General features: G+C 41.5%; 1 protein-coding gene across 2 annotated transcripts in view; it reads right to left on the bottom strand.

Annotated features, from left to right (window-relative positions):
• Nucleotides 1-2,467: 2,467 nt before the first annotated feature.
• Nucleotides 2,468-22,695, bottom strand: part of gpt (glutamic--pyruvic transaminase) — a 63,597-nt gene continuing 43,369 nt past the window's right edge. For both annotated transcript variants that reach the window (XM_088349397.1, XM_088349388.1), the window contains 5 exons: nucleotides 22,525-22,661; nucleotides 20,805-20,979; nucleotides 16,800-16,955; nucleotides 8,026-8,138; nucleotides 2,468-2,864 (listed from right to left, as the gene is read on the bottom strand). In XM_088349397.1, coding sequence (XP_088205523.1) covers nucleotides 2,774-2,864; nucleotides 8,026-8,138; nucleotides 16,800-16,955; nucleotides 20,805-20,979; nucleotides 22,525-22,661 — 672 coding nt within the window. In that variant the 3' untranslated portion in view covers nucleotides 2,468-2,773. The remainder of the gene's footprint in view (nucleotides 2,865-8,025; nucleotides 8,139-16,799; nucleotides 16,956-20,804; nucleotides 20,980-22,524; nucleotides 22,662-22,695) is intronic.

Here is a 22,695-nt window from a genome sequence, read left to right as displayed (position 1 = left end):
AGGCCGAATCTGCAGCCAGGCTATAGAATTCCCTTCCGACGCCACCGCAGTCGATACCCAGACGCGATAACAATCCACAGAGCACCCGCTGCCATTTCCTTGCGCTCTTCTGACTTTCCTCACAGTCCGATTCAATTAAATTGAATTTCTTTTCAATGTAATGAGCCGCTAAAAGTTAGCGGTCGCCCGCTGTTTGATTGACACCATGCAACAGCCTATCACAGAAGCGCAAACAGGCAGTCACGCCCAACCAAGAGCTTCGAGCACCCTCCCTAATTAGTCTGCAGAACACAATACACGATACGTTGATATCAATGACAAAAACAAAAATTTGCAAAGGAGTGAACCAGCAATACTGGAAGAGTGAAGCAGCGAGGGGTCGCTGTATTGTAATCTCTTGCTACTTCGGTTGTCGAAAGTTGAAAAATATCCCATGATCCATTATCCCCAATTGCATATTGATGGAATCAGCAGTCAGCAGTGTGCATTTTTGTCAAGCTTACCATCCTTTTTTGTCGTTCTGTCCACCAAAAAGTGAACGACACTCACAGCTGTGATCCATTATCCCTAGATGCATATTACTGTGAGTGGGGATCCGCAGAACGTACTTTTGTTGGGCCTGGCGACTCTTTGTTGGTGTTATTCAAATTCCACCTTAAAAGAACTGCTGTCGTGTGGTTGCGATCCATTATCCCCAATTACATATCCATGGAATGAGCAGTCAGCAGTGTGCATTTTTGTCAAGCTTACCATCCTTTTTTGTCGTTCTGTCCACCAAAAAGTGAACGACACTCACAGCTGTGATCCATTATCCCTAGATGCATATTACTGTGAGTGGGGATCCGCAGAACGTACTTTTGTTGGGCCTGGCGACTCTTTGTTGGTGTTATTCAAATTCCACCTTAAAAGAACTGCTGTCGTGTGGTTGCGATCCATTATCCCCAATTACATATCCATGGAATGAGCAGTCAGCAGTGTGCATTTTTGTCAAGCTTACCATCCTTTTTTGTCGTTCTGTCCACCAAAAAGTGAACGACACTCACAGCTGTGATCCATTATCCCTAGATGCATATTACTGTGAGTGGGGATCCGCAGAACGTACTTTTGTTGGGCCTGGCGACTCTTTGTTGGTGTTATCCAAATCCCACCTAAAAAGAACTGCTGTCGTGTTGTCACGATCCATTATCCCCAATCGCATATTTCTGGGAGTGGAGGCCAGCGAAGTATATTTTTGTTGGAAAGTCTTCTCTTTTTTTACCATAACTGGACTGTATTTCAACCTAAAAGGAACTGCTTTTGTGCGGCCGCGATTCATTATCTTCAATCCCATATCACTGCGAAAGAGGACCGGCATTCTGACCTGCCTAAAATGGAATGCACGATCATAGCTAGAATCCATTACCTCTGGTTGACTATTGCTCAGAGTAGGGGCCGGCAAAGCGCATTCTTCCCCATTGTACTTGCCTTAAATGAACAGCACGCTTTCGCGGGCTCGATCCGTTATCCTTAGTTGAATATTGCTAAGTGCGGAGGCCGAGAGGGCACATTAGTGTCATTTTCCATTCTAAAGGGCTCTACGGGTTTCGGGTAATAATTGAGCTGAAATTGTTTTGTATTTTATAGAAAAATATTTGTGGATCTATGAATATTTTCATTTCATATTTCATGTGTTTTTTCAGGGATCCCCTGCAAAATATATGATTAGGTGCCTAATGGTTTTATTACGATTGATAATAGATAATCGAAAACACAATATCTGAGGAGCCGTACGAACTTCTTAGTGAGCTGAGACAAAACAGCTGGTTTTCTAAATAGATCTGTCCACTTGGGTGCGACCAGGAAGGGGCGGTGACGCTATAAATGACTCTATAATGAAAGGCCACCAGAGCAGGTATGTCAGCGTCATTTTCATGCACTTTTTTAAAAAAAGTATATAAAATGTATTGCGTGGTTTATAGAGTCAGATTGCCAATGGCGGGTGGCACGGTGGATGAGTGGTAGGCATGTCCGCAATACAGTTCTGAGGTCATGGGATCAAATCCTCCTGTGCGGAGTTTGCATGTTCTCCCCGTGCTTGCGTGGGTTTCCTCCGGGCACTCCGGTTTCCTCCCACATTCCAAAAAATGCATATCAGGTTAATTGGCCTGTCCAAATTGTCCCTAGGTGTGAATGAGCGAGCGAGTTTTCTGTCCCTGTGTGCCCTGCGACTGCCTGGCAACCAGTTCATGGTGTCCAATGCCCATTGCCCGAAGGATGGGCTCCAGCACCTCCGCGACCCTACTGAGGATAAGCGATGGAAATAATGGATAGATGGATGTCAATTTCAATCATTTTCAAGCATTTCACCCCAAAATCAAGCGTTTTTCCTCACCTTGAAAACACAACATCAAAATTCAAGCCTTTCCGAGGATTTCAAGCACCTGTACGAACCGTTTTTTGTTTTTTTTTGTTTTTTTCAAACAAGAGCTTGGGCGGAGAATGTGATTTATTTGGGTCATGCAAATTTCCACAATGAATACTTCATGGTTTGTTTGTTTCTTAAGCAGCATTAATCGTCTTTTTTTTTTTTTTTTTTTTAATCACAAAAAAAAAAAAACCTTGGCACATACTTTTTCTTCCATACTCACCGTTCACACCGTACAAGAATTTTGAGCGCCGTGGTCTCCACGTGGATTTAAGTGCGATAGGAAGAAGAGTCGACGTGAAGGCACTTGAAATAAAAATGGGGATTGGGATTTTGGGCTAGAGTTTTTGTAAAAGTGTGTTTGGGGATTTAGGAGAATTCCTTTGTGAATCTTTGATGGAACTCCTTGACTTTGCTCAGGAGGATCTTCAGTTTGTCGGCGGGAGGCAAGATCGTCATCCTGGACAACGGGAAGAAAAAGAAGCGCAAATTATAATATTATATCTAATCTACATCCAAACTAATCGATAAATCCCGATTTGTGAGTGTGTGTGTCTTCGTATGTGGCTTATAGGCTCCGAAACAGCTAAACCCATTTGAGTGAAAATTTACACAGCTGTACTTTCGGGCTCTGTGAGTGTTTTTAGGTAGGGTTTGTAAAGGAATCCCTAATAAATAACAACAAAATTGATAAACATAGTGTTATGTGACACACCCACCAAGACGGAGGTCCCAGTTCTTCCTCCTCTTGTGGAGGATCACAACCAAGCCAACTGTAGCCTCCTTCAGACTCAAATTTAAGACTTTTTAATGCCTTTTGAATTCAAATTTAAGACCAAATCCACAAAAAAACAAACAATTGAAAACAAAAAACACAAATATTTCTTGCACACGATACACCGTGCCTTGCACCTATTTTAACCATGGCCAAAAACATTACATTTTATCATTAAATGTTCACTTTCCCATTGTCCAAAGTAAATGTCTCTGTCCCAAGTTGCTATTGTGGGTGGACCCAAGACATGTGTTTGCTCTGAAAGGCCCGACTGAAAGCACATCACTGTTATTGAGCTCGCGCCATGTTGCCACCAAAGCAAATGGGTGAATTCTACAAAAATCTTCAGATTAAAGATATATAAATCTCATTAATGTGTTCACGTTTTTAAACATTGGATTTATGACATTTTAATGAAAATTAAGGCCTTATTTGTAAAATAATTCATTCAATGCCTTTTAAGACCTTTCAAGGATCTACGGCACTGGTGTCAAACAAGCGGCCCGCGGGCCAGATCGGGCCCGCTAAGGGATTGAATCCGGCCCGCGAGACAGCACTCAGAGAAGCGCAAGAGAAAAACAAGCTGCAGGTTGAAATATGTCAACTTAATGTTGCCAAAGCCAGGTGCCTCGAACAAAGACACTGGACTTGTACAGTACTCTCTCTTTCTCTTCCACCCCTTTTCTCCCACTCTGTCTCTGTCTCTTTCACTCTCTGTGTCTCTCTTTTTCTCTTCCTTTGTTGCTCTTTGTCTCTTTCTCTCTCTGTGTCTTTTAACCTCTTTTGCTCTAACTTCCTTTTTTCCTTTTCTCTCTTTTCTCTTTCTCTCTCTTTTAACCTCTTTTGCTCTAACTTCCTTTTTTCCTTTTCTCTCTTTTCTCTTTCTCTCTTCCTACCCTTCACGCTTTCTTTTGTCTTTTCTCTCCTTCTGTCTTTCTTTCTCTCTTTGGATTTCTTTATTCCTCTCCCTTTCTTTTCCCCCTCTCTCACGACTTTTTATCTTTTGTTTCTCACGCTCTCTCCCTCTGGTCTGTTTTTCTTTCTTTGTCCCGCCCTCTCTCCTTTTCCTTTCCTCTTTCTTTTATTTCTTTCTCTCTTTTTTCCTTTCTTTCTTACTGGTCCGGCCCCCGACAGAATGTTTGTTCTATTGCGTGGCCCCTGAGTTAAAATGAGTTTGACACTCCTGATCTACGGGAACCCAATTCTAGACTCTAGCCAAAGTGAAACCTCATGATCCAATGAGACCTTGGGTGAGACGTGTCACACGATGTTTCACAACTGTTTCATTCATCTCTTTACTGACCTCTGCTGCACTAATGCAGTATTGCAGCTACATAATTGTGATGTCAGAATTTGTGCTGCAACAACGAATCGGCAAAATCGATTCAAATCGATGATTGAAAGCGTAGGCAACTAATTGGATCATAGAGAATTTTTTACCGGCCTTGTAAAAACAGACTGCTGTTTCTGTTCGCGGTGCGCTGTCGGGGGGATAATTATGGTAATCGTGCCGCAAATGAGACATACACAGACTTTTCTTTCACCTTATCAAAAAAAAAACATTCTTCCTCCCATTCACTATGAAAATTATATGGTTCCTTCCTTTTCCCGCTTTAGTGTAATAGACCTATCAAGACACAGGGTCCGCAGCGTTAGCTTAGCAGATTTGTTACCCCAACCTGCAGCCAGGCTATAGATTTCCCTTCCGACGCCACCGCAGTCGATTCCCAGACGCGATAACAATCCACAGAGCACCCGCTCCCATTTCCTTGCGCTCTTCTGATTTTCCTCAGAGTCCGAGTCAATTCAATTTAATTCATTTTCAATGTAATGAGCCGCTAAAAGTTAGCGGTCGCCCGCTGTGTGATTGACACCATGCAACAGCCTATCACAGAAGCGCAAACAGACAATTACGCCCAACCAAGAGCTTCGAGCACCCTCCCTAATCAGTCTGCAGAACACAATGCACAATACGTTGATATCAATGACAAAAATAAAAATTTGCAAAGGAGTGAACCATCTTCGGATGGAGGAATCTGCCACACTAAACTCTGGAAATTTGGAGGCCTGCCTCACTGAGATAAAAGAATAGATGTCTTAACTCTGAAAAGACGGAAATGTTAGTCATTGGTCCATCTAAATGCCGTGATTTGTTCTCAAAATCGGCTCTGAACGTTGACAAATGTAATATCACCCAGAGTGACTCAGTCAAAAATGTAGGTGTCATTTTGACCCCGATCCGTCCTTTCAAACCTTAAGAATATTCCTAGAACAGCTTTCTTCCATCTTCGCAACATTGCTAAAATTCGTCCTATGCTGTCTCAGTCGGATGCGGGGATTATAATTCACGCGTTTGTTACTTCTCGTCTCCATTACTGTAATGCACTACTCTCCGGTCTCCCGAAGTCCAAAATCAAGAGCCTTCAGCTGGTACAAAATGCTGCAGCGAGGCTTTTAACTAAGACAAGAAAGTTTGATCACATGACCCCGATTTTAGCTAACCTGCATTGGCTCCCTGTTCGCTTAAGATGTGATTTTAAGGTTCTGTTGGTAGTACACCAAATCATAGATGGACTTGCTCCCTCATAACTTTCAGTTTTAATTTCCCCCTATGTTTCGGTCTGGAGCCTTCGCTGGGGTCTCCTAGTGATCCCAAGAGCCAAGAAGAAATCTGCAGGTTCCAGACTGTTCTCCTTTCGGGCTCCGATGTTGTGGATATCCTGGATTATCAAACTCTGCTACTTTTTAAACGTTTTTATATATTTTTTTACCTTTTCACTATAAGTGTAATTAAAAAAACAACAACACATTTTAGATATTGATATTTCGTGATTAGGTCTAATTTTACAAGGGGCCTGTGATAATGCTGTCCCGGGCGTCAGCGTGCCCGCCGGCAGGGGGTTGGAGACCCCTAGTTTAAAGATTAGTCCGGACTTTGAAGGATCACCGTTAAGAGAAGCCGTTCGATAGGCGCGATAAAGCAAAAAGCTTCTCCTCCTAATTTTGTGCCGGCGGATACAAAAACAATCGATCCGGCCGCTGCGGAGTCAATTCCGAACGCTGGACTCAAATACGAAGAGGAATTCATTAAAAGGCTTCGCGGAAAAGTTCATTTACGGAGACAATGTGCAATTTATTTTTTGTAAAAAATGTAAAAGGAGATTAATAAATGCATGGTCTGCATTTCTATAGCGTTTTTCAAGTCAATGAAGACCTCCCAAAGCGCTTTACAATGAGCTTCAGACTTACCCATTCACACACACACTCACACACCAATAGCGGCCATGAAGCCATGCAAGACGCCTACGTGCTTATTGGGGGCATTAGGGATTCAGTGTCTTGCCCGAGGACACTTCGACATATAACACAGAAGAGTCGGGAATCGAACCTATGATCGTTTGATCCCAAGACGAGCGCTCTACCTCCTGAACTAATGCCGCCTGGTTGATTAAACTTATGAGTTAAAAAAAAATATAAAAAGAAATATAACATGTGGATTTCTACATAAATGGAAAAATTGGAAGCACAGCGGAGCAGTGGTTAGCGCGTGTGCCGCACAGTTCTAAGGTCATAAGTTCAAATCCAGCTACCGGACTTCCTGTGCGGAGTTTGTATGTTCTCCCCGTGCTTGCGTGGGTTTCCTCCGGGCACTGCGGTTTCCTCCCACATTCCAAAAACATGCATTTCAGGTGAATTGGCCGGTCCAAATTGTCCCTAGGTGTGAATGAGCGAGCGAGTTGTCTGTCCCTGTGTGCCCTGCGACTGGCTGGCAACCGGTTCAGGGTGTCCCCTGCCCACTGCCCGAAGATAGCAGGGATGGGCTCCTCGCGACCCTACTGGGGATAAGCGGTGCAGATAATGGATGGATGGAAAAATTGGATAGTTCTCCTGAACACCCCTTGGCCAAATTTGGCCCCCGACTCCAAGTAGTAGCCCACTCCTGACGTAAAGAATATGGCTTACAACAAGATTAGATCAGATAAACAAGAAATAATACTTTAAAAACATTTGTAAGTTCATCTGATATGAAAGAAATAAGAAAAAGAAAAAAAAGGTTAAGCTGTGCCCGCTCATTTAGCCCCAACTGCCGCAGGTTCTGACTGGCTCCCTGTCAGTATTTGAACCCAGTCCTGTCTGTCCCCCTTTTGTCAGTCCGTCTGCGAACCTCAGTGAACCTCAGCAAGCCTTTTTCGAGCCTGACTCCCACCTGTCCCGATTTTTGCTCCCGTCTGTCTCCGGCTTCGACCCGTTTTGATCCTGACCACGTCTGCTCTCCCGTCCCGGCTTACGACCTCTTTTTGTCCCCGACTACGTCTACTCTACCGTTCTGGCTTACGACTCGCTTCCGACCCCGACCACGCCTTGCTCTCCCAGTCCCGGCTACCGACCCGTTTTTTCCGTCCCTGACACCGCCATCGCTCGCTACGGAAGATCCACTTCCGCGTTCCGAGCACGATCCGAGTACAAGAGCGACTTGCGTCCCGCGTCCAGCGAACACCGGATCGTTGGCGCAGCCCTTTCTCTTTCCTCCAATAAAACTTGTGAGAAACGTAAGGCAATTGGGTCCTGTTTCCGTTCCGGTCTTGACAGCTTGCCCTAATTTCAAAAGTGCTTAAAGCCCCAGTGTGTAATATTAGACCACTAGATGGCACTGTTGTCTAATGCAAACACAAACCTTGCCACAGAGCACAGCAAGATCCCAGACAAACATGGTGGTGACCTCTAGGTAGGGATTCCACTATGTAAAATAAATAAACATTTGTTTTTTCTACTGACCGAAGGTTTTTTTATACTACTGGATGACACTGAATACAACACACTGTCCCTTTATATATGTTACCGTTACCTGAAATGGTATGTCCCGTCCTTCTGACCGAATCCGCTTCCAGGAACAAGGCAGATCCCCGTCTCTTCAAGAAGTCTCATGCAGTAGAACATGTCCGGCTGTTGGCCTTTTCCCTTCAAAATAAGACAAAAAAACACAAGTTGCTTCACCAGTTCACAGCGATCTGAAATCTTCTATTTCATTGTGCGTTTCTAATTCATATTTTCAAATATACATTCGTGCTGAAATTATTTATATAGTGCTGTCAATTAATACTGTTAAGGTATATCATTGTCACGGTTGCCATGGCGCCCAATTGGCCCCGCCCGTGTGGCGCCAGCTGCAGTTTGTTGACAGATGGGCTCACTGTCATTATCTAAACTATCAGTCACCTTTTGTCGGTCCGTGTGTGAATCTCTGTTTTTACACAGCAAGCCCTTTTTCGCCTGTCCCGTTTTTTGCTCCTGTTTGTCTCCCACTACGATCTGTTTGATCTCGACCATGTCTGTTCTCCCGTCCCAAATAACGATCCGTTTTTGATCTCGACCACGTCTACTCTCCTCTCCTGGCTCTCGACTTGTTTCCGATCCAGACCACGTTTCTGCTCTCCTAATTTTAAAAAGTGTATGTATTCTATTTTGTAACTTTCCAACCTGTTACTACTGTTTAATAGGTATATCAGTGTCTGAAATAACATCTGCCGCCCGGGTGGCTGACAACATTTTCAAGAAAAAGAAAAAAAAAAAAAAAAAAGGAAAAAAAACGAAAGATTTATTTGCAAATCAAACGTTTGCTTTATTCCGATTTCGAAATCTTCATTCGGTTTGGAAATTTCAGAATTTTGGTTCGTTTGGCAATTTGTATACTGGCCAGCCAATCAGAAGCCCACATCGAAAAACTTCGTGCTTCCAAAATTTCCCGAGCGTTATAAGGTCGTCCATTTGCATATCATTCTCCAAAGTAGACGCACAGAGAACTCAAGAAAAAAATGGATAATTGGTTAGGAATCAAGCCAAAACCTCAAAGAAAGATTCAAAAGAAGCGAACAAAACTGATGACGCTACAAAACGTAAACGTACATTAAAGGCATCGTGGAAAGAAGAGTTCACGTGGCTTGTAGTGGACGACGCAACGCAAAAATTGTATGAATGAAGATGAGTAAATACAGGTACATTCTGATGGCAGATGGAAAACAGCGATGTCATATACATGCAATGAATGTTAAAGTAGATTTATAATAAACTTAGTTTTAAAGAGTTGTTCTTGTCACAAGCCAGAAACGGAGACAGGACCCAATAGCGTTCGTTTAACTCAGTTTTATTGAAAAAGAGAGCAGTGTTTGCCTCCAGGATCAGATGATCGTCGGACACGGGTAGCTGATGGCAGGAAGCGCGGAAAGTCATGGGAGGCAGGAAAGCTGGTCAAGAGTTGGGACAGGGGAGCCAGGGCGGTAACGAGTCCAGAAAAAAGGTCGGCAACAAGTATTAGGCAGGAAACAGGGCAGAACAGGTCGATGGCCGGGACGGAAGAGCAGGGCAGAAACGGGTCCAGAAACAGGTCGGCAACAGGTAACAGGCAGGAGAAAACAGGGCAGGAGATTGTCGGAGATTACGGAGCTTGCCTAGCAAAAGCGTAGGTTCGCAGGACGGTCTGACAGCTTCCTCTTGGAAGCCGGGGGTTTAAAAAGAGAGAACCAATCAGCGCTCAAGGCTGTTGGCGCCAACTGGGCATTCGCAGGTGCCCTGAATCAGCAATCATGACAGTTCTGTTATATATTCTTATTGTGTTTGAAGTTGTGAAAAATGGGGCAGGCAACTTTATGGCTGGGCAGGCATCTTTTCAGAGTTGTCTGTCCGCTAACTTTTTGTCATCAGTTTCAGACACTGGGTATATACAATTTTAATGATTTTACCTGGTGTACAGGGGGGGTTGGGACCAATTTACAGAACAAAATGCTTCAAACTTTTTGACCTTTTGGCAAAGATTTTAGTTCTACCAAGTTCTGACCAAGTTTGTGTGTTTTTGACCAGGGTTTAGGGTTTAGATTAAGGACAATGCAGTGAATAAAAGTAAATAGGCTTTTCTTTCCACGCAAACAAGCACAGCGAATGAATTAATTAAGAGCGGAAAGCTCTCGGGTATTCTTGGAAATCGTCGTTCCGTCTTTAAGCGGGGAAGGGGGTTCGTTTTCCTCGTCCGGGGTCGCTTCGAAACGAGGATTTGTCCGGCGACATCACGCGCTCGATGGAAAGAAAGCGATAGATTCCGTACGGAAGACGGGCGATATGCGGGGATAATGGATTAGGCCGGTTGCTGGTTTTAATAACGTCCCATGGCGTGTTCGCGACGTGATACGGCTCCGCTCCGATAACTGGCCACGCCGAGGCGAGTTAACAAGGATCAATCGGAGGGTCAGATGACCTTATCAAGCGGGGAGCTAATCGACAGCCGTGTCGCGTTAAAGGGCTTGTTTTTAAAAAAATATTTGGTCCTGTGAAAGAGTAGGAATGCAAAAACCGGCCATTCAGGACTATGTCAGAAAATTAACAATACGTGGTCAGTAATGTTGGTCACAGTAAAAAATGATTTTGTACAAAAGAAGACAAAGTTCAGCATTTCACCAGATGATGGCAGTAGCCCTTTAGCCATCTTGCCTTTCTTAGCCCACCATGTTCGACATGGCGACTGTAAATAAAAAAAGGAAAATTGACTGTGAGGGCTGCCGCTTCCAGGACAATTACATTTGAGTATTTTTAACCAAGTTCCGAAACAACTGTGTCTGTCGTATTTGCCAAGAGACTGTGGCTGTTTAATTCATACATATTTTGACATGGGGTTGCTGGAGCCGATCCAAGCCATAATCGGGGAGTCGCAGGGCAACCAGAGACATACAACCATTCAAATACTCATTTACACCGAGGAACGATTTTGGACCGGCCAATTAACCTTAAATGCATGTTTTTGAAACCGGAGTGCCCGGAAGAAACCCACACAAGCACAGCTAAGTAGAAACAAACGCTGTGAAAAGGTGAAGCAACTGGAAGCTGTTTTAACGGTACGGCAGCTCTTTTCCCACCTGCAAATGGTCGCACAGCAAACTTTTCACGGAAGGTGAATTTATTAAACACCCTTTAAAGCATGCCAGGCTGAAGAGTCGGCCCTCACACATTATTCATATTTGTTTAAATTCCCCACCGAATCAGTGTTTGACCTGAAGCATGTGAACGCCTGCATGGACCAGCTGGCAGAGATGGGAAACTGCGTCGTGGCCGTCATAGACTTTCTGGACTAGTTTACAGGCTGGGGGCGTCGCTACTGACAAATTTTCAACATTTTACCTAGTGTTTACTATGCTTGTGTATAGTAATGCTAATTGTGATTCACCCTGGTCATCCTGGAAGGGGGATTACCACTTGTGAGGTCCTTTCTCAAGGTTTCTCTTTTTCCTCACGCTGAGGTTTTGAGTTGTTCCTTGCCCGCATGTTGGTTTAAGATCAGGTCATTGTGTCATTGTAATCCTGTGCAGTCCTTTGAGACATTTTTGTGATAAAGGGCTATAGAAATAAATGCGACTTGACTTGACCGAATAGGGTGTCAACAAGAAGTCGGTTACAACTTAGAATCAAGTCCAATGATTTTATTTGTGTCCACATTTGTTTGTTAAACAGTTAGTTTAGTAGTTAGTTGGACATTTAGGTTATAAACCAGAGATCAATGTGATGCTATGATTTTACGATTGAAATATTACATATAATTAAATGCTAATAAATACAAATATAAATAAATCCACGTAGAATATAGCTCAATCAATATTTCAATGAACCAGTCGTTCATCTAAAGCAGGGGTGTCAAACTCATTTTACCTCGGGGGCCACACGATAGAACAAACATTCTCTCGGGGGCCGGACGAGTATATTAGAGAGAAAGAAAAAGAGAGAGAAAAATAAGACAAAGCGAAGGAGAGAAAAGAGAGAGGGTGGGAAAATGAAAGAGAGGAAGGGAGAAAGAGAGAGGAGAGAAGAGAGAGGGAGAGAGAATGTGAGAAACAAAAAAGATATAAAGACAAATAGTGAGAGAGGGGGAAAGAAATAGAGAGAAAGAATGATATCCAAAGAGAAATAGAAAGAGAGAAAGGTGGAAGGAGAGAGAAGAGAAGAGAAGGAGAGAAAGAGAGAATGGGAGAAAGAGAGAAGGGGAAAGCAGGAGAGAGCGAAAGAGAGAAAAGGAAAAATGGAAGAGAGAGCAAAAGAAGGTAAAAAGACACAGAAAGTGAAAGAGAGAGACACGGAGAGTGAGAGAAAAAGGGAGGAAGAGAAAGAAAGAAAGAAAGAAAGAAAGAAAGAAAGAAAGAAAGAAAGAAAGAAAGAAAGAAAGAAAGAAAGAAAGAAAGAAGAGAGAGAGAGAGAGAGAGAGAGAGAGAGAGAGAGAGAGAGAGAGAGAGAGAGAGAGAGAGAGAGAGAGAGAGAGAGAGAAAGAAATACAAGTACACCGTCTTTGTGAGAGGCACCTGTCTTTGGCAACATCAAGTGGACATATTTAGACCTGCAGCTCGTTTTTTTCTCTTGCGCTTCTCTGAGCGTTGTCTCGCGGGCCGGATTCAATCCCTTAGCGGGCCTGATCTGGCCCCCGGGCCGCATGTTTGACACCCCTGATCTAAACTATTCGTTCGCTTCTAGATTCTGCTTCTTTTTTCTGATAAATCAAAATCAAAATCAGCAAATTTACATGCAAGATATTTACTTTTTTAGACCTGTTTTATTATTAATTACTTGCAACACCACTTTAGCATATAATTAGTACACAGGATGAAAATGAATAGTAATCTTCTGCCACCTACTGATATGGATGAATGTTACAGTTATTTGACTGATCAATGGAAATGCAAAGAAACTGAAAAAAAATGGCTTGCTTTTTCTGCAAAGATAAAATTGCGCAATTTCCTGTAGCATTTTTTCGGGGATGTCGAAAAATATCCGGACATTGCTGTGAGTTAGATTTTGTATTGTGTGCACGTTTTTCCGAGTACAGGACATTTCTTTAGTGCTTCTTTCCGCCGCTACCAGTGTGTGGCGCTGTGATAGCTCACCCAGCATTCACCCCAAAGAAAAAAATCCGCTTCCTCTTCTTATTTCATCTGTAAACATTCTATACTGTATCTCCAGCGCGCTAAGATCTTTGACATTTTTATTGTTTAATATCTCGTGCATCCATTCGATATAGTTGGTGTAAAGTGTAAAGGAGAGGCGAGCCGTTTCTTTTGAAATGAAAGTGAAATAAGAAAGCTTGATGCGGTTGAGAAAATGGTTGGACCGCTTTTTTTCGGCCACTCTCTAACATGGAGGAGGATCTCTTGAAGCTCATTTTCCAAAAGTAAGTTAAACTTCAATTTTTTTAATCTTTATAGAGCATATTATTTTATGAAATGTTGATTTTTTTTTAGTACATAACAATACAGGTTACTTATACAAGCCTTAAACATACTTACATAGAATAGAATATAATATACCTTTATTGTCATTGTTACAAAATGGGTTAACATATTGTGACAACGAAATTGGGCATGGCACTCCAGTTTCACATATTAACAGTTGGATAAAAGAAACCAAGAAGATAAAGGGACAGAGAAGATAAGGTTATAAAACAAGGAGGATAAGGTTATAGTTATAATTTACACAATATTTACACAAGAAATATAAACCTTGAACGTACAAAATATAGCCCTGAAGCAACTTACGAACAATTTCAACTTACAAACGATCGTAAGTAGGGCAGCGTCTGTAGCTAGCCCCGGCACACAAGCAACCTACGCCTACCAGCTAAAACTATAATATGCAAACACACAGAAGCTAATCGAGATGAACAAGAACACAGCTGAAAAGTTTTTTTTTTTCCAATGGTTGCATCACGTTAGCCTAGCCGTTAGCGCTCTATTCTGAGGTCACGCATCCGTCTTTTTGACAGCTGTCCGACTCTACAGCCGACCGGCTCGGGTTGGACGAGGATTTTTTGCCGAAATTCAGCCGTAATAGGCTCCAGCTCACCCTAATGAGAAGCGCTAAAGAAAACAGATTGATGGGTGTTACATGAAGAATTGCCTGCAAAGTTTTTAATCAAGGTTTTATGATGGTGACGATTTGTTTTTATTTGTGTAATGGGGATAACATAGATATTATAAATCAGAGTTTTAAAGCTCCAACTCCCTGCAATAAGTCCATTTTAATTTTTTTACCATTTATTTTAAGAATTATCTTTAGGGAAATAAAATAAAAATAATAATAATACAGAAGTATACAATGAAATAAGCTAAATAATAAAGTAGTGATTCATTAGATATATGTATTTAGATATATAGTTATATTTAGAAATTATTTTAAATACGAAAAATACCAAAGCATATAATCAAATAAATACATGTAAAATAGTATTTTTCTTAATATCAATGCAGACCATTTTTAATATTGTGATTTTTTTATAAATAAAATGTTGTAAAACTTTAAAAGTAACTTTAGTAAAATAAGAAAAAAAAAAAAAAAAAAAAAAAAATAATAATATATATATATATATATATATATATATATATATATATGTATAAATTGTATAAATTGTTAAATTCAGTGTACAATTAATTTGTATTTTCAGTGAAAAGGTGCCGCTTTGTTGTCAAACTACCCGTTACCAGCTCAGTAGCCTAGATGGTAAGGCGCCCGCTTTGAGACTGGGAGGTTCGGGTTCGCGCCCCGGCCGAGTCATTCCTAAGACTTAAAAAGTGGTCGGCGGCGCCCTCTGTTGGCTGCGGCTGCATCGGCTCGCTACAACGGGTCAGGTGCAATCGACATTTCGTTCTGTGTACATTGTTACACAGAATGACAATACAAGGAAATTATTATTATTATTATTATTATTTAACTTTTGGGGGGGGGGAATTCAGAGTCACAATATTTATTTTAATAATATTAATAATATTTAGTAATAATTTATTAATAATATGTATTCATTATCAAAGAGAAACAAAACTTTCCGTCATTCATTCACGGTTAAACGAAAATGCAAAGATCCACTGAATAAATATCCAGAATAAATATAGATAAAAACAGTGTCTGAAATAATGTCTGCCCGGACGCCCGGGACGTGCAAACCCACGAAAGATTTTTTTTCAAATCAAACATTTGCTTTCCGATTTCGAAATCTTCGTTCGGTTTGTAAATTTCAGAATTTTGGTTCGTTTGGTAATTTGCATATTCGGCAGCCAATCGGACTCTCCAGAGCGTTATAAGGTCGTGCATTTGCATGTCATTTTCCAAAGTAGACGCAATGACAACACAATAAAAATCGATAAGTGGTAAGGAATCAAAGCCAAAACCTCAGCCCCGGAAGAAATATTCAAAAGAAGCCAACAAAATTGATGACGCTACGAAACGTAAACGTACATTAAAAGCATCGTGGAAAGAGGAGTTCACATTGCATGAATGAAGATGAGTAAATACAGGTACATACTGATGGCAGATGGAAAACAGCGATGTCATGTACATGCAATTAATGTTATAAGTATATTTATAATAAACTTAATTTGAAAGTGTTGTTCTGATCAAAGCGGCGCTGCCACGAGCGGCTGCCTTTTCCAGCAGCTGCCCTATTGTTTTATTGTTTGCTCCTATCTTTTCTTCCCGTTTTGACAACTACACTATGGATCACTTCTATCCTATGGGACATGGCTTTTAGCGCACAAAAAATGCGTGTATTCAAGGAATTTCAACTCCTTGCCCTGAAGAATTCTCGTGCCGGCGTGATGAAGGGGCCTATCGTGGAAGAAGAGCCGGAGCTAGCGAAGCGGCTAGCGGCGTTATAAGTCTTCGGTACCATCCGTAATCATGGTAAATGCGAACTCACGACCAAATAAGATCATCCAGTGCTGGTGGAAAACATCGAAGCGCACAGGGAGCGCAGTTGCTGTGTTTTGCGGAAACGTGGCTCACGTTTAGCATTCCGGACGCTAACGTGTAGCCACCCGGAGCTACCCGGAGCTATCCGGCTTCAACGCCGCTAAACAGAGACACGAAAGCCGGGGGGAATCAGAGGGAGGCGGACTTGCTAACACGAGGTGGTGTATCCCTGGATTTTCACAAAGAAAAGATTTCCATCTGCCGCAGGGATGTCGAACTTTTGGACTAGCGTGACGTCATCCACTCCGCTACAAGCACCCCTAGGGCATCATGTTAATCTGTTAATAAACAACGGGGTAGACTGCTGGAAGTGTGAATTTCCCTACGGGGATGAATAAAGTATCTATCTATCTATCTATCTATCTGTTATATATTCTGATTATCAATCCATAATACTTTGCGACAATGTTTTTTTTTTGCGATGAGTCGTCTTATTGTGTTTCAAGTTGGGAAAAATGGGGCAGGCAACTTTTCTCCTGAGTTTCAAACACTGATAAAACCCATTACCCATCAATAACCCAATACAAACATTAAAAGGGAAGAAATGCTACGATAGAAACTCAATAGCAGCATGATTAAATAAGTCAATAATAAAGTGCAATTGTGAGTAAACAATTGTAACAGTTTGTGGAAAAAGAAGCGTATTTTAAGTATGCCTCAACTTCTAAGAATAATTCTGTTTCAACATCAAACTTGAATAAAGTATCCGTTTAACTCCAATACTTACGTAGCGCTCAATCTACAAAAAAGGGCTTTACGGTGGAAGAATCATTCATTTTAACAGACAAGCCCATCCTTTTTTTGAGTCATCATTGATTTTTACCCCGTCAAATACTTTGAGCGCAAACGTCTTACCTTGGCCTCTTTGACAGCCTTCTCGGGAATGCTAATTCGAGGAAAAGAGTACATGGCGCCCTGCACGGGATTGCAGCTGATGCCTGGCACAGTGTTCAGCACTTCCTCTGTCAGTTTGGCCTTGTCTGCTAAGGCACTTAAGGTGGCTGTGCGTTCCTGGATTGCAGAATCAAAGTTGAAAGACATTAGCACAAATATATAGATATAGATATATATATATATACATACACACCGTAAATTCCGGACTATAGAGCGCACCTGATTATAAGCCGCACCCACCACATTTCGGGGGAAAAACAGATTTTGTACATACACAAGCCGCACCTGTATATTAGCCGCACCTGTATATTAGCCGCATGCGCCCACATTGAAAAACGCAATACAAACACGAAATTAGCCCATACCCGATAGAGACCAAAAAACACAGCCATCTAAGTGAATGGAAAATGATACTGGTACTTAACATTTAATGCAGACCTGCAGAGTCCAGGTGCCCGTTGAAAGTAATCCAAGGAAAAAAGTGTATATTTCCAAAGGTAAGGGTGGGAAAAATATATATCCACTATTGTCGGCCGCATCCACAAACACGTCTCACCTTTACTCCACTTCCCGTCAGCCCGCGTTTGCCCCGCCCCTTCTTTCTCATTTGCTCGTACAAAACATATCAGAATAAGTTTCAAAAATATACAGTTGCAAATACATATTATACACGGTTACACATATTTACAAAGAAAGACGGTACACCGAGAGAGTTTTCAAAGCTTTAATAATAATATAACTTTTATCCCAAACCGTGCCTGTGAAGGGTAGCAAAACGCTACTAGGAACACGCTCGCAACACAGCAAACAGCTCTGTTAAAAAAACATTTCGTTCTTATAGTGAGCACGGTCCTCATCTTCCTCCTTATAGCTGACGTCATCAAAGTTGTCTTCCTTTGGTCTGGGAAAGAGACTTTGTCATATAGACGTCGTCCCACGCTTCCTTATTCCAAAACACGCTAGCATCACGCTCGCAAAGTAAAGTTTGCGCGCGATAGCTCCGTTTCCTTCTATATCCGACTGCCCAATTGCGTTTAGCTTGGATGTTGCGTCATGTGCCTTTCTTTCTGCAATTTGCATGATGAAAATATGTCTACGCTAATTTAATTTTTGCACAAGCTAAAAAGTTGCAGTCTAAATCTTACCTCTTGTACTCAAGCGCCGCTGGCAGCCGTTAGAAAAATTACATAAATTGGCCGCATCACTGAATAAGCCGCAGGGTTGAAAATTTGGGGAAAAAAGTAGCGGCTTATAGACCGGAGCCATATCCCCCTAGTCGGAGGTGGCTAGAGTCAGGAACACGTTCATATTTCTGACTCTTTCTGGGAGATTGATACAGAGGAGGGGGTTCCCAGCCCCCTCGCTCAACCCAACTGATGTGTTGGGAGTCATTAGGTGACCAAACCCCCCAATTCCAACCCCTAATGCTGAGCGCCAAGCAGGGAGGCAATGAGTACCAATGTTGTAAGTCTTAGGTACAGGGATGTGATTTGACCAAAGTGAAATTATCTGAAAATTAGCGGGGGGGGGGGGGGGGGGGTGATTGCTAGCTGGGGGATCATCTCTGTAACTGCATACATCAAGACACTCAACATCTTGAAACCTAAAAAGTGCAAACATGCAGCATTCATTTGAGTTTGTGTCAATGATTAACCATGTTATTAATATTAAGTAAATTATGTACCATAATAATATCGTGGCCATTAAGAAAATCAATGGTAGAATATCATACAAGTACTTAATTTAAAAAATATAAATACTGACAATAGTTTTGATTACTATTAGGCTTAATAATATTTTTAAATTTCCTAAATCATATTTTAAATGTAATAATTTATTTCTTTAATAGCAGCGTATCCAAGTATTTGATAAATGAAAGTACAATAAGTATAGGCCCTACAGTAAAGTGTTGGTGTAATGTACACATGAAAATCTATTATTGTAATTGTTAAATATTTATGGCCATTTTTATTACGTTATAATATTTTCGAAAAAAATGGGAAAACTGTCAAATAAATTTGAAAAGTTTACCACCTACCTCAAAATTCACGACTCTATCAGCAACTGGTACAGGTTGTTGGGGTGGATCACGTCTCTTTATTACCGCTTCCGATTGTGATGTCAATAAGGGATGGAGGCCGTAAAGTTTTGGAGTTTTCGTTTGGGCACCGAAACTTCCAGCGATGGAATAATTTGTCGTTCTTGACTGGAGTTCTTTCACGTGTTTTTTGCTCTTTGCGTGACTTTCAAGAGCTTTGAAACCTCTCCCACCATAGTCGATGGTATCATGACACCAAATGCAAAGTGCTTTCCCGGCACGATCGATCTTCCGAATAAAGTCATTGAACAAATTCGTCACAGTCTTCTTTCCAACATTCGTAGATAATTCCTTCTCCAACCAGTCCCATCGAAACTTGTTTTTTACAATCTTATCAATTTCTTTAGCTCGCGGAGCATCTTTGCGTTCGATCACGGACATCTTTCTTTAAACACCCGGCAAAAACGTGTGAGAAATGAACAATGGCACACTCCTATAACAAGCGCGTTTATTGGTCAACACGAGACTTCAACCAATCGCAAGTACGTTTCATTTCAGTTACGGAAACACTCAAATGGCATGCTGTCGAGACGAAATCGTTTTTTTTTTACCAATTAAAACACCGGAAATTTTAAAATTTTATTTTTGGAGATAAAAAAAGCGGAATTCCGCGAATTAGCGGAAAAATCACATCCCTGTAGGTATGACTCCGAGGTTTGAACCAGCGACCTCCCAGTCTCGGGGCGGGCGCCCTACCCCCAAGGCCACCGAGCTGGTTAGCACAAATATTTCGTGAAAAAAATCATATATTTTCCGCACTATAAACAGTGTGAGAAATCGCAAAAATATTTGTGGGTCTGAACAATTTGTGTGTAAATATTTTTGACACAAATCTCTCCCCTTATAGGTGTTGGGTAAGATAATTTTAATATGTAATTCACATTTTCAGTTGCAGTTCTTCCCATTACAATTTACCACCGGAGAATGCAATAATAAATGTAGACAATTGAAAAGTAATCCTTGCACTTATAAACATTAATGCTTCTTAGGACAATACCATACAAACTAATGCCAGTTGCCGTTAATCACGAGGGAAGAAATGCAATGGCAAAGTGAACCCACTAGACCAGGGGTAGGGAACCTATGGCTCGGGAGCCATATATGGCTCTTTTCATGAGTATGTATGGCTCCGAAATAAAATGTAACTATTGCACATCTCTCTGTGGCGTTCCAAAGTCAAGTGATTTCATCCCGATTTTGGTCCATATAAAGCCGAAGCAACTTAATGCTTGAGTTCGAAAGGAAACCATTTCGACTGATAAATAAAATCCCTGCACACAGCGCAAGGCACTTCCTTCTCTCTCGCTCAGTGCAGTCTACACCAAAAGTGAATATGACGATATGCTTATCGTTTGCAGTAATTTGTGACATTTTTACAAAAGAACTTTGCATGCACATTGTTTTGAAACCGTTATTAAGGACAAATTTCATGGGAAAACAATGGCCTCAACACTCTTAACTGAAGGTGGAAGACAAATTGTAAATGGCATATTTACATTGATTTGGGACACAGGATTTGGCATTATTATCATTTCATACATTTGATTAAATCATCAAATGACACACAGTGAAATAAAATGTGCTGAAGAATTAGCTTTTGTCTAGAGAGCGTGTTTGGCAGTTTTTTCAATTTTGTCTGAAAATATATGATGTGGCTCTCTCAATTTCTTTTGAAAACATTTTTTGCTTTTATGGCTCTTTGGGTCAAAAAGGTTCCTGACCCCTGCACTAGAGAAGAATTTCCCCCAAAATTCAAGAGCTTTTCAGTCCTTTATAACACAACATTAAAATGCAAGCATTTTCACGGATTTTAAGCACCCGTACAAACCCTGTAGCCCGGAAGATACGGTAACAAGATTCATTGTTACCTTCATGAATTTCTCGTACGACGGCTCCCCGGGCTGCGGCGGGTTGACCACCAGGTCCATGAGGGCTTGGCCGGGTACCGGCGGGCACAGGCGCACCGATACCAGCTTGGTCAGTTGGGTCTTCACCTCCTCGTCCATGTTGATGATTTCCATGTAGCCGCCACGGAAACCGCACCTCAAATGAAATAATACGAAATATGAGTCATGTTGAGAGTGTACTTATGGCAATGAAGATTAATATCCATCCATTCATTTCCTGACCCGCTAATAATAATGAGAATAATAAGAGTAACAAAGCAGTCTTTAATTGCTTTAGATATAGAAACCATAGATATGGATACCGTATATAGATAGATAGAGGGAGATAGCTAGATAGATAGATAGATAGAGAGATAGAGAGAGAGATAGATAGATAGATAGATAGAGATAGTTAGATAGTTAGAGGGAGAGATAGCTAGATAGATAGATAGATAGATAGATAGATAGATAGATAGATATAGATAGATAGATAGAGATAGTTAGATAGTTAGAGGGAGAGATAGATAGATAGATAGATAGATAGATGGATAGCTAGCTAGCTAGATAGATAGATAGATAGATAAACAGATAGATGGATAGATAGATAGATAGATAGATAGATAGATAGATAGATAGATAGATAGATAGATAGATAGATAGATAGATAGATAGATAGATAGATAGATAGATAGATAGATAGATAGATAGATAGATAGATAGATAGATAGATAGATAGATAGATAGATAGATAGATAGATAGATAGATAGATAGATAGAGGGAGAGATAGATAGATAAATAGATCGATAGATAGATAGTTGTTATTTTGTTATAGTGGTATACTCTCAGTTGGTAAAGACGTCATCTCAAGGTAAGGTTTTAATGAATGCACCACGGATTTAGGGTTAGGGTTTTGTTAACTACAATAACCGAGAGAAAATAAAACCTGCATCTCTCAACCCTAACCTGGAACACCACATAGAAGATTTGCACGAGCAAAATTCTACTCCTGAGCCAGGAGTACTGCAGAAAAGAGCTTTATCTGGATTGCAAGCCATAGGTTTCCGACCCCTAACCCTAACCCTTACGATACCAACTGTATGTAACATCCTACATGCCGTCATTTCTTGTGTAGATATTGTGTAAATTATAACTATAACCTTATACTCCTTGTTTTATAACCTTATCTTCTCTGTTCCTTATCTTCTTGGTTTCTTTACCTCACTGCGAATGTGTGAAACTGGAGTGTCATGCCCAATTTCGTTGTCACAATATGTTAACCATTTTGTAACAATGACAATAAAGGTATATATTATTCTCATCTCATCTCATTAGCTGCACCGTTTCTCCTCAGTAGGGTCGCGGGGGTGCTGGAGCCCATCCCAGCAATCATCGGGCAGTGGGCAGGGGACACCCTGAACTGGTTGCCAGCCAATCGCAGGGCACACAGGGACAGACAAATGCATGCTGAAATGCATGTCTTTGGAATGCGGGAGGAAACCGGAGCGCCCGGAGGAAACCCACGCAAGCACGGGGTGAACATACAAACTCCACACAGGAAGTCCGGTAGCTGGATTTGAACCCACACAGGAGGTTCCCAAGACCTTAGAACTGTGCCGCACACGCGCTAACCACTGCGCCGCCGTGCTGCCCTATATTTTATTCTATTCTATTCGATTCAGTGGAAAAAAAGTCTTTACTTACTCTCCCATGTAACATTTGGAGGTGGAGTGGAAAGAAGCCAGCTCGACCGTGTTGGAGTACTCTGGCCCCATCTCAAACAGAACCTTCTTGAACGAGTGGAACTGGCAACCGTCGGCGTACACGTTATCCTGGTAGACCTGAAGAGATAACGGCCGAGCGACTGAAAGCCAT

This window comes from Urocampus carinirostris, chromosome 1 (assembly GCF_059441175.1).
Source record: "Urocampus carinirostris isolate Australia breed hairy pipefish chromosome 1, RoL_Ucar_1.0, whole genome shotgun sequence".
Classification (NCBI taxonomy): domain Eukaryota; kingdom Metazoa; phylum Chordata; class Actinopteri; order Syngnathiformes; family Syngnathidae; genus Urocampus; species Urocampus carinirostris.
The sequence above is the reverse complement of the archived record's forward strand: the minus strand, read 5'-3'. Positions and strand labels throughout refer to the sequence as shown.